The sequence below is a fragment of the Cordyceps fumosorosea genome (assembly GCF_001636725.1).
Source record: "Cordyceps fumosorosea ARSEF 2679 chromosome Unknown scaffold_14, whole genome shotgun sequence".
Classification (NCBI taxonomy): Eukaryota; Fungi; Ascomycota; class Sordariomycetes; order Hypocreales; family Cordycipitaceae; genus Cordyceps; species Cordyceps fumosorosea.
This window is the reverse complement of record NW_017387314.1, coordinates 772,414-784,627: the sequence shown is the minus strand read 5'-3', so window position 1 is coordinate 784,627 and position 12,214 is coordinate 772,414. Positions and strand designations below refer to the sequence as shown.

The 12,214-nt window shown below is 54.7% G+C and overlaps 3 protein-coding genes across 3 annotated transcripts; 2 read left to right on the top strand and 1 right to left on the bottom strand.

Moving 5' to 3' along the window:
* Nucleotides 1–352: 352 nt before the first annotated feature.
* On the top strand, nt 353–3,979 carry ISF_05908 (serine/threonine-protein kinase; the record flags this gene model as incomplete). The annotated part of the gene is made up of 1 exon (XM_018849513.1): nt 353–3,979. One exon carries the CDS (start codon nt 353–355, stop codon nt 3,977–3,979), a length of 3,627 nt encoding a protein of 1,208 aa, XP_018703540.1.
* A 2,406-nt stretch (nt 3,980–6,385) lies between these two features.
* ISF_05907 (General substrate transporter) lies at nt 6,386–9,226 on the top strand (the record flags this gene model as incomplete). The annotated part of the gene is made up of 8 exons (XM_018849512.1): nt 6,386–6,524; nt 6,927–7,294; nt 7,371–7,528; nt 7,584–7,718; nt 7,821–7,942; nt 7,996–8,388; nt 8,456–8,650; nt 8,709–9,226. 8 exons carry the CDS (start codon nt 6,386–6,388, stop codon nt 9,224–9,226), a joined length of 2,028 nt encoding a protein of 675 aa, XP_018703539.1.
* Nucleotides 9,227–9,570: 344 nt separating this feature from the next.
* ISF_05906 (Major facilitator superfamily domain, general substrate transporter) lies at nt 9,571–11,753 on the bottom strand (the record flags this gene model as incomplete). Its single annotated transcript, XM_018849511.1, has 9 exons — nt 9,571–9,886; nt 9,950–10,003; nt 10,060–10,125; nt 10,184–10,541; nt 10,606–10,805; nt 10,866–11,041; nt 11,121–11,370; nt 11,426–11,559; nt 11,610–11,753. The coding sequence occupies 9 exons, from the start codon at nt 11,751–11,753 to the stop codon at nt 9,571–9,573; spliced, it is 1,698 nt and encodes a 565-aa protein (XP_018703538.1).
* Nucleotides 11,754–12,214: the final 461 nt, after the last annotated feature.

The window sequence follows — 12,214 nt, the reverse complement described above, 5'->3', positions numbered from 1 at the left end:
AGACACGACGGTTTTTAACTGCCCACTGTTAATATTTAGGGGGCTTGGGGTTGCAGGCTGGGGGTTGAGCCCACAGCAAACTGCCCATATCGAGTCAGCCGCCCGCCTCTTCCGTCTCCGCTCCTTCATCACACTCCACGTCTCTAACATTTCTAATAAGAACTGCCATCTAAAAGCCGTCGCCGTCATCACTCCTTCGACATCGTACTACCTCTCCCGACCGTCCTAGGCCATCCTGGGTATGGCTGATGCTCTGATACAACCGCATCCGCTGCACCCGCCCCCAAACTGCCATCGCCGCTCATGTCCCCTGGATGCCATTGAGCGGCTTGCCGAATAACCCGTCGACATCATGCTTCGGCGCCGTCCTGGCGACGGACGGCGGTCCGCTCATCGTTCCTTATTATTCGCCTTCGCCATCATTCTGATCCCTTGGCTTCAGCTCGGCGAAGCTCAGCAGCAGCAAAAACAGCCCCCCGCCGTCCACTCCGGCTCGCCGCACGCGAACCATGATCTACACAACGACAGAATATCGGCCGACGATGCCACCTACTGGGCTGCTTCGTCCATCGATGCCGTAACCAGTCAGCCGAGCAAGGCCACACGCGCTGCCACCAAGCCCCGCAACACGCCCCAAAGCTCCAGCCGACAGCACCAAAAATACCAAAAACGTCACATACCCGACGATGAGAGCGCCCTTGCAACTTTGGCTCCGGCACAGCCCGTCCGAGCACCAAACCCCAGCGATCTTCGGCCTCGTAGCATTCCAGCTACTGGGCTGACAGCGCCGCAGAATGCGCGGAACCTGGAGGATTGGGAAGTCGAAGACTTTGTTCTTCTGGCGACCGTCGATGGAGATCTATACGCCAGCGACCGCAACACTGGTAAACAGCGCTGGCACCTTGAAGTTGACCTACCTATGGTCGAGACGAAACATTACCGCCTCAATAACTCTATCCTTGACGAGGACTACAGTCCGGTCGATCATTACCTCTGGGTCGTTGAGCCCAATTCCAACGGTGGAATCTTCATTTGGCGTCCCGACCCCGAGGCGGGCCTTGTCAAGACGGGCTTCACCATGAAGAGCCTTGTTGAGCAACTCTCCCCGTACGAGGATGTCGAAGGCGCAATCGTCTATACAGGTGACAAAAAGACTACTATGGTTACTCTGGACGCGGCCACTGGCCGAGTCCTCAAGTGGTTCGGCTCTAGTGGCTCCCACGTCAATACTGACGACTTTTGCCGTCAAGCCAACACCTTTGACGATCGTGATAATGAAGAGTGCCTTACCACTGGAACCATCACCTTGGGGAGGACTGAGTACACTGTCGGCATTCAAGGCTCCGACGGTCGTCCCATTGCCACCTTGAAATACTCTGAATGGGGCCCAAACACCTTCGACAGCGATCTTTACCTCCAGTATCACAGCTCCCTCGATAACCGGTATATCACAAGCCAGCATAACGGCAAAGTTTACGCATTTGACCAGTCCCAGAAAGACAAGACAACCCCTCTCTTTTCCAACAAGTTTGCCGCTCCCGTCGCCAGTGTCTTTGACGTCTGCCGACCCTGGGATGCTGTTACTGGCAGCAACCCGCAGCTTGTTGTTCTCCCCCAGCCACCGATGCCAGCTCGCGACAAGAATGAGAAACAAATGCGTCTCAACAGCATTTTTGTGAATCAGACCGACTCAGGCAGCTGGTATGCCATGTCTGGACAGGCCTATCCATTGATCATCAGCGCGCCGATCGCTCAGATTGCAAGCCCGGATTGGTGGGAAATGCTGCCGTCGTCAGACACCATCAGCCAGTCTCGCATCAGCAAGGCTCTCGTCGGTACCCATTTCCTAGAGTCTATCCGCGGCGACAACAATCAGTTCCGAAGCCTGCCTGGAAAGTCAACAGAAGACGTATTTGAACCACCGGAAACCAAGCCTGCATCCGGAAACGACGCAGCAATCGCTATAGAGGAGCCAGCAATTATTACCAAGGTCAAAGCTCTCCCCCAAAGTGCTGCAAATACTGTTTACGACTTCGTCAGCAACCCAATTGTTCTCATCCTCTTTTTTGCTACCATCGCCTACAATCAGAAGAAGCTTCGTCGGTCCTACCATAGACTTCGGTCCAGGGGTCTTCAGAAGGGATTGGCTCAAGAAATTCAGACGCTGCTCTTTTCCGACACCCTTCCCGAAGAGCAACAGAACCGCGGCATTAAGGAACCGGAAAGTAAGCCTCCCGAATCGGCTCAGGACTCGGAGACCGAAAAAGGGGATGATACGGGCGCGGCTCCTACCCCTAGTAAGCTGCAAGACAAAGACATAGACTCGCCAGATGGACAACCAACAGCCAAGACTGAAGATGGCGAGAAGGACAAGGCTGCTGGCGAGGAGGAGAAGGCTTCTAGCGAGGATGCAGGTGGAGATGCCCCTGAAACTCCGGTAAAGAACAAGAAGAAGTCTCATCGGGGTCGACGTGGTGGAGTCAAGCACCGACCCAAGAAACAGCGCGAGAACTCCCTCTCCCGAGATGATGAGCCGGCTGCCTCAACAGTTGAGGAAGCTGTTGAGAATGCGAAGCGCCTTGGAGACAGGCCGAGCCTTCAACCTGATGTTATGACTGTCCACAATGATATGAGCGCCATCACCGGCCCGATCATGCGAATGGGCAACATCGAAGTCAACACCGAAATTCAGCTGGGAACGGGTAGCAACGGCACACTCGTCTTTGCTGGACGCTTCGACGGTCGTGAAGTTGCGGTGAAGCGCATGTTGATCCAATTCTATGACATCGCCTCCCAGGAAACGAGACTTTTGCGCGAGAGTGACGATCACCCCAATGTCATCCGATACTATTCGCAGCAGGAACAGGGGGGTTTCTTGTATATTGCGCTGGAGCGATGCGCAGCATCTCTGGCAGATGTTGTGGAGAGACCACATGTCCACCGAGAGCTGGCCACTGCCGGCAAGATGGATCTTCCTGCCGTTTTGTACCAAATTACGAATGGTATCAGCCACCTGCACAACCTTCGCATCGTCCATCGCGACTTGAAGCCTCAGAATATCCTCGTCAACATGGACAAGGGTGGCAAGCCCAGGCTGTTAGTCTCCGACTTTGGTCTATGCAAGAAGCTTGAGGGAGGGCAGTCATCTTTTGGGGCCACTACTGGCCGCGCGGCTGGAACTTCGGGCTGGCGTGCACCAGAGCTCCTGCTAGACGACGACGCACGCGAGATTTCCATGGTGGATGCTAGCACGCATAGCGGCTCTGGCTCGGTGCTTGTGAATGAGGGCCTCATGCCTGGCAGCCGTCGAGCGACGCGTGCTATCGATATCTTCTCGCTTGGACTCGTGTTCTTTTACGTGTTGACGAACGGTTCTCATCCATTCGACTGCGGTGACAGGTACATGCGGGAGGTTAACATCCGAAAAGGCGAATATAACTTGCAGCTGCTCGATTCGCTTGGCGATTTTGCCGCTGAGGCCAAGGATTTGATTGCTTCCATGTTGGATGCGGACCCCAGGAGCCGCCCCCTCGCTCGCGACGTCATGGCACATCCCTTCTTCTGGTCAGCGAAGAAGCGGCTGGCGTTTTTGTGTGATGTATCGGATCACTTTGAAAAGGAGCCACGAGACCCGCCCTCTCCGGCCCTTCAGGAGCTGGAACGTCACGCACCCGAGGTTCTACGAGGCGACTTCCTCAGGGTCCTGCCGCCGCTGTTCGTCGAGTCGCTGGGCAAGCAGCGCAAGTATACGGGATCTCGCCTGCTAGACCTACTGCGGGCGATGCGCAACAAGCGCAACCACTATGAGGACATGTCGCCTGCTCTACAACGGACCGTGGGTGCGCTTCCAGATGGATACTTGAGCTTTTGGACGACAAGGTTCCCCACGCTTCTGTTGGCATGCTGGAACGTGGTGTACAATGTAGGGTGGGAGGAAACGGACCGCTTTAGAGACTACTTTGAGCCGGCGGCTCTGTAGGGTAGGTGTCTTATTTGAGGTTGTTTTTGCTAGCATAAATTGAAAGTGTGAAATAAAAGCGATCCTGGATGTCACATTTTTGTGCTTCAACTTTAGAGTCCAACGATTGGATACTTAGGGTACGAAGTGATTAATGAATGGGCTTCACGCCCTGGGATGTGGCTTACGGTCTGCTCGCGGAGACGCGAGTGGCACGAGACCTTGCCTCAGTACGCGTGTCGGTGCATGATACTATGGCCATGATAGTAATGACTATAAATGCGCATTATAATAGGAAGCATCGAGCGCGCTTCTTCACGATCAGGGACCGCGTGTTCCTACGGCTACACAAGGGATACACTACCTCACACCGCTAGGTCGTGATACAGGGCCACAGTTCGCAGGACCATATACCATCGCAGAACGTATCGGTCGAGCGGCCCATAGCCCAGCCCTACCCGCGTTATGGCGCATATATGATGTCGTGTCTGTCGACCACCTTGAGGCGGCGGACGGGGGTTGCGATTCCGGCGGCCGTTGCGGCAGCCGCCACCGGCGCGGTCATCTACACAGCGGGTCAACCAGTTGACTACATTATGAGCGCTCCATTTCATGCCGGAGAAGAGCAGTTCCAGGTGCGGTTCAAGGACCTGGATCAAACGCACGATCGGTGGTTGGCGGCAAACCAGCTCAGCGACCGAGCGGCGGAACTAAGTCTTAATCAAGTTTGAGCACTATGATATTTATGCCTCTATGATTGTTCTGTCTTGTATCTCCTATATCTTCTGTATCTTCTGTATCTTCTGTATCTTCTATTTCTGCTGTATCCATATCTGCGCTGCTTGCCCAACCCCTCAACAGTCAAGAGCAGCAGAAGCGAGCCCGAGAGTTGAATTCGTGATACGACATGAGCAATAATCAAAGTTTCGACGTAGGCTTGAGACATGTAACGCGATGGGTCCTATGTAGTATTGCAACGTGAGCCGTGGGTTGGGCCATGTCTTCTATTGTTGAGTCTCCATCAACGACTGCTACATGTACACTTGCATCATAATTCGGCGAAAATGTACAAATACAGATCGAGATGCATAATCGGCTATTGTGCCCGCATTAGAAATACTTCGCCTCGCCGGTTCTGGCCGAACACGGCTGAGACTCTGCGAGCCTTGGCTGTGGACAGGAATGCGGTCTATGACAGCGTGACCAACCAACTGCTGCTGGCGATACTCGAGGACCATGGCCGAAAGCGGCAGCCGTTGGCAAGTATTCCCCATTTTCACCCGCACAACCCCAAACACAAGGCGACTACGGAGTACTGGAAGCAACCATGCTCTTCCCCAGCTCAAGGACCATGACGGGCACCCCGACCCCGCGGCTAACCTTCCCCATCCTTTTGCTCTCCTCATCATGCGAAGTTATCTATGGGGGCTCATATGGGCCTGCGGGGAAACATGGCTGTTATTAGCGTCGAAGGCTGTCCGGCCGAAACTTGCCCTCCACCCCCCCCCCACACAACAACACCAAAGTCGATCGCTACTAATGCGCCGTAACTAGTAGTTACGGCTTAAATGGCAAGATGAGATGGCCTTTGGGGTCCGAAGGATCTAATGTTCTGACAGGAAAACGGAAAGACTGGAGTCATCGTTGCAAGTTCAACAACTTTCGACCTGGCTGTACCAGAAACAACTGCCACGTTAGTCGGTCAACTCTGGATAGACTTTTTAATGGTTTGCGCGACATGAGTAGCTGATGAAGCATTGACCGTCCAGCCCATCCAAACAGTATCGAGATAATTCTGCTGCCTAGTTCGTGCCCCTCCCTTGGGCGCCACGTCCACGGTCAATCCTTGGCTTGTGGCTTGACGCCCGCGATTTGCCCTTTGCCTCAGAGAACTCCCGATTCAATATTTTTTTTTTTTGCCCTTCTCATTTTGCGGGCAAATCACCTGCCAGGAAGCCATTGTTGCGTGGTTTTCTCTGACGGATCGGCAAGCTGCCCGCCGTCTAGCCTGTACTTGCGCTCTTTTGCTTTTCATCACATTCAGCTAAGGGGGCAGTAATAACGGCTATTGACTAATTTGTTGAACTTCCGAGACTAGACAAGTACCTCCCGAAAGCAGGCGGGCACCACGAACGCAACTGCACCTAAGAAACAAGGTCAGCAGTAGGCGAATCTTGGTTCATTTTTCAAGGCCACTGGAGTATGGAGGAGGGAGTCACTCGGACGAGTCTGGAAATCCGCGATGCTGGGGAATGCCGCAAGTAACAAGCAACTCCCATAGAAGCAAGGCAGTTGGAGAGTTAGTAGGGCAGACTAGAGATAGCCACAAGCTCGCAACAAAGGGCAAGAGAGATAAACGAGCCAGAGGTAAAAAAAAGCGGAAAGCGGCTCTTAAGCCTCGTTCGCGAACAACCTAGCCTCAGCGCCATGTCTCACTTGGTTGCTGGCCGTGATGGGAGAGCCTGGGGAGATGCCCCGGACGAGGAGAAGGGAGAAGGGGAGAAAGAGAAAGCCAAGCCCTGGCGCCACTCCATCCTAGTCATGCAGCCTGTTGGGAGTCCAAGAAGTTGCATGCATGCAGCTATGAGCTGTTTGAATTGTCATTCAGGCCGAAGGAAGAGTGTGGTGTGGCTTACCCCCCTCCTCCCCTCACGAAAGCGGTTGTTCCCTGTTGAAAGATATATTAAGGCAGCCTTGTCGCCCACGTCCTTGAGCTGACCTCGTTTCTACTCTTTATTCCAGTCATTAGTCAATAGAAATCGAAGCTCGTGCTCACAATGACCATGGACCCTGAAAAGAAGATTGTCCCCCCCCCCCCCCCTTTTCAATGAGACGCTGCTTGCTCCCGTCCCCTACCTACATACTACTACGCTACCAGTACGGTCTGAGTGCTGCTGTCGCACTTTTTTGAACCGCACTTCCCATTTCCATCACCCCCTCCCCTCCAACCATTGTCGCTAAAACCAAGACCATGCCTACAGCAGCAGCGATGACGCTCCGGCCGCAACCTCCGAGGTCGTCCAGAAGCTCGCCGCGCTCGACACGGCCCAGGCCGAGATCAAGAACCCGCTCGTCGGCGTGCCGCGCGAGGAGCTCCTCGCGCGCGTAGACGCCTTCCGCAGGGACAAGGGCCTGCCCGAGGACATCCTGCCGCTGCTGCGCAAGGGCGCGCTCGTGGCGCAGAACCCGGCCGGCTTCGAGGAGCTCGACCTGCTCGACGAGGACGACAAGACGGCCCTGCGGCACGAGGTCACCCACCGCTGGCACCACCCCTGGGCGCTCTACTTTACCATTGTGCTCAACTCGATCGCCGCGGCCATTCAGGGCTGGGACCAGGTGAGTCTTCGCATCCATCACTGACCGAAAGTTGTCTCGACAAAGGTTGTTAGTTAACACGGACACGTTGCTGCAGACCGGTTCCAATGGAGCGAACCTTGGCTTCCCGGAGGCCCTTGGCATTCCCGACTTTAGTCCTGCGTGCGGCCCTGATGAGACGACGGGCACCTGCGCCAAGAACGCCTGGATCGTCGGTGTTGTCAACGCCATGCCTTACATCACCATCTTTCTCTTGTAAGTCGCCCACCACTGCAGCAACAGATGGGTTCGGATACTAACAAAGACCAAGTGCTGGCTGGATCTCCGATCCCCTGAATGAGATTATGGGCCGCCGAGGTGTCATTTTCGTCGCCGCCATCTTCTCCCTTCTCGCTCCGTTCGGGATGGCTCTGTCGCAGACTTGGGGTCAGCTCGCCGCGTGCAGGTAAGACACCGCCCCTCCCTCCCTCCCTCTTCCACGCCATGCGATACAATGCGCAACACACAGTGTAATACGCGTAAAATAACACTAACTCGTCTTACGCAGAATGCTCCTCGGCATCGGCATGGGCTTGAAGGAAGTCACTGTTCCCGTCTTCTCGGCTGAAAACGCCCCGACGGCTATCCGCGGTGGCCTTGTCATGTCTTGGCAACTCTGGACCGCATTCGGTACGCAATTCTAGACTTCATCTCATAATGACCGTGCTAACTGTTGACAAAAGGCATCTTCCTCGGCACTTGCGCGAACCTCGCTGTCGGCCAGGTCGGCCACCACGCGTGGCGCCTGCAACTCGGCTCGGCCTTCATCCCCGCCGTGCCTCTTACCCTGGGCATCTGGTTCTGCCCCGAGTCTCCTCGCTGGTACCTCAAGAAGGGCCGCTACACCAAGGCATGGAACTCGCTGCTTCGCCTGCGCAATACGCCTCTGCAGGCTGCGCGCGACCTGTTCTACATCAGCTGTCTCCTGGAACACGAGGACAAGATGGTGCAGGAGGCGGGCCTGAACGTCAGCGGCAGCGTCTTCACTCGCTTCATTGAGCTTTTTACGATCCCCAGAAATCGTCGTGCTACACAGGCCTCTGGTATTGCCATGATTGCGCAGCAGATGTGTGGTAGTAAGTATTTGCAAGGCTGTTGTGACCCGATGTTGAGCTTTTGCTGACCCAGCCCTCCTCTCTCTAGTCAACATCATTGCCTTTTACAGCAGCACCATCTTTGTTCAGAGTGGCATTTCAGCTTACAACGCACTCTGGGCCAGTTTTGGCTTTGGGTTGATCAACTTCCTCTTTGCCTGGCCCGCTGTGTGGACCATCGACACTTTCGGCCGTCGCGCTCTGCTCATCTTTACATTCCCCAATATGTTCTGGACTCTGCTTGGTACGTCTTTTTTTTTTAACAAAAGTACACATTATGTACTCGGGCTAACATGTCATAGTCGCGGGACTGTGCTTTCTTATTGAAAAGGAAGCCGAACACAGCACGTCGCGCATCGCCGCCGTCGCTACGTTTGTATACCTTTTCGCCGCCTTTTACTCTCCAGGAGCCGGGCCGGTGCCGTTTGAATATTCAGCCTCTGTTCACCCATTGTCTCATCGTGAGGTAGGAATGTCCTGGGCCGTCGCGACCAACAACTTTTGGGGCGCCATCCTGAGCTTGACGTTCCCCCGCATGCTCCGGGCCATGACGCCGACCGGCGCATTCGGCTTCTATGCGGGGCTGAACCTCGTAGCCCTGGCCCTCATCTTCTGCTTCATGCCGGAAACGAAGCAGAAGAGTCTGGAGGAGCTCGATTATGTCTTTAGCGTCTCGACCCGAGCCCACGCCAAGTACCAGCTGGGCACGGTGGTTCCCTGGTGGTTCAAGCGTCACGTTCTTCAGCAGAAGGATGCGGTTTGCCCTCCCCTTTACAAGGATGAGAACAGGACTGCTAAGCCGTACGAGGGCAAGGCCTGAGCCCTTGCAGGTACTGACTTGCCTGGCCACGGCCATGGTATGGAAACGACGAGACCATGGGTGAGCAGAAATGGCGTGGGCATTTTTGCACATACAGATTCATGATTCTTTTATCCATACGTATCTGTTTTTGACTATATATACCATTTGAGTTTCAGCTAGTTAGTGTGCAGAATTGAACGAGTTGTCTTATTAATATGTCTATGCTCCGCTGGCCCATCCCTCACTGTACACTCTGATTTTCCATCTTTTTCCATCTCCATTCTATATTGACTTGAATCTTCTCACCTCTATATTTCAACCGCCTTTTACTACTAACAACTTTTGTTGAAACCCCCCCCCCATCAAGCCTTACTCTTTTGCTTACGGGCCTCGTGGGCCTTGCGGCCTTCCTCCTTAAGCTTCTCATCGTCTGGTCGGGACAGGGAAATCTGGGGCATCAAGACAAAGGCGAGGAGGAAGCCCAAAACTGCCAGTCCCGCCCCGACAAGAAAGATGATGCGGAATCCTCTCTTGTAGGCGGGGATGACCACAGCGCGGACCGCGGCAGCCTGCTCAAAGGACAGCGTGTCTGTGTAAGTGCGTGGGTTTCGCAGGAGATCCTTCAAGGCTTCATCACCTAGGTCAAGATGCGAAATGGCATTTCTCAGGACATTGTTGCTAAGGGCAGATGATGTTAGCAAAAAAAAAATTGACAATGGACAGGCCGAGTGGTAGGCCTACATGATGGAGCCGCAGACGGCCAAGCCCATGGTTGAGCCGACGTTGCGAATGAAGCTGTAAAAATCATTAGAGAAAGATGATAGAAGAAATGGTATGCATGCAGCACATACTTTCTAAAGGACGTGGCCACGGCCATGTCGCGTCTTGAGACGCCAGCCTGTGCGGCAATCAAGGCCCTGAGAAGATGTTAGTCAGGCAGCCATTTAAGCAAGCAAATGATATGGATATATATACGGCTGCATGGTGTTTCCGACGCCGATGCCGATCAGGACGGAGTAGCCAATCTGCTTGTCAAGGCCAGTGTGCTCGTTCAGCGTCGACATGAGGCCGAGCCCGATGGCCCAGCACAGCCAGCCGAACAGGATGCACTCTCGGTACCTGCCCACCCAGTGGACGACAAGGCCGGACGCGGTGCTGCTGACGGTCTGCACGATGGTGATGGGCAGCAGGAGGGCGCCGGACTTGGTGGCTGAGTAGCCGTAGACGAGCTGGTAAAAGGTAGGCACGTAGTAGACTTGCATGACAAAGTTCCATCCGTTGATCATCATTGTCAGGCAAGCACCGTTGACAATCTTGGACTTGAAGATGTGTACTGCGGGGGTCATGTGGATTAGCATGATCTGCTTCCTTTTTCAACGAGGAAAAGATTCACTCACAAGGCACGAGAGGGTATTCAGGGCCCTTCCATTGCCAAAGGACAAAGGCGACGCAGATGGCTGCGCCGGCGGCAAGACAGGCAATGACAGGCGCGGACTTCCAGGGATACTCGCTTCCGCCCCAGGTGAGACCAAGAATGATGGCAATCATGCCGGCAAAGGACAGGGCGATGCCGATGAAATCGACCGCCTTTAGTTTACTTGGAGCAAGTTAGGCTTTTTCCCAGACAGACCGGGGGTGAGACAGTGTGTCGACTTACACTCTCCAATCTCCTTGCACCCTCTTCAGTGGCATGATGAAGACAACACAGCACGTCGTCAGGATAGTCAATGGCAGATTGAGGCGAAAGATCCAGCGCCATGATTCCTTGGACTTGGACGAAAGGGCGCCTCCAATAACAGGACCGATGCCGTTTGCCAGTGCGACAACAGCACCCTACAGGGTAGCGCGATCGTCAGCAACTTGGAGAGAAGGGAAGGGGGGGTACTAAGCAAGCCTGTGCGGCAGAACGTACAAGAATACCCTGGTACTTGCCGCGCTCTCTCAGGGGCACGACATCGCTGACGATGAGCTGGGCGACGGTCATGAGGCCGCCGCCGCCGATACCGGTGAAGGCGCGAAAGACGGTGAGCTGGAGGACCGACTGGGCGAGGGACGAGGCGAGGGAACCGAAGAAGAAGATGGCGAGCCCGGTGAGCAGGACGACCTTTCTCGACCAGATATCGGACAGCCGACCGTAAATCAATTGACCAATCGTGGAGGTGCTGCAGTGGTTGATTAGCGATGGACCACAGGCAAGGTGACGTGACTGGAGCTGACATGAAGTAACCGCTGGCGATCCAGGAAACTTCCTTCGTGGAGCCAAAAGAGGCGCCGATAATGTACAAACTGGCGGCGAGGGTGGTCTGGTCCATCAAAGCGACCAAGTCCACGCTGGCACAGGCCAGGAATATCTGTGTCTCGTCAGTGTGTGAGAACTGCCCGTCTCCGTGCTCACACATACCGTGATGATGGTGCTCCTCGGGACATAGTTTGTCTGCTCGTTGAACTTGGCGCCAGAGCCTTCGGAATCGCTGCCCGAATTCGAGCTGACATCTCCCGTCGTCGGCCTCGTAGGCGCGACGACAGGTTCTCCCTCTGCGGCCATTGTGCGGGATTCCTACTGCGCAGGGAGGCCTTTCCTGGTTAGTATGTCAATTGGATCAGGATCTGACCTAGCGGTGGTGAAGAAAAAGAGTGCATGTGAGGGAGACGATCATCAGGTGAAAAGAAGAGACCCCCAGGGGAGCAGCGAAACCGGGCGTCGTGGGGGGAGGGGGTCGGGTATAAGGGCAGGGCAACCTTGATCAAGCCTAATTATAAGCTACAGCCCCCCCTTCCTGATAGAAGCCGGGAAGAAGAAGCCGGGGGGAGGTGGATGGGACAACCGCTGCGGCCTGACGGGATTACTGGTAAGAGAAACAAATCGTGCAATGGGCCATTATTGTGGAAATGCAGGCCATAGTTAGAACCATGGAAGAGGTCAAGCTGAGATCTGTCTGTGCATGGGGGGCTGTGAAATAAAAGCAAGAGTTGACTTGCTGAGCAAGTAGGTGCATGCCAAGCAAG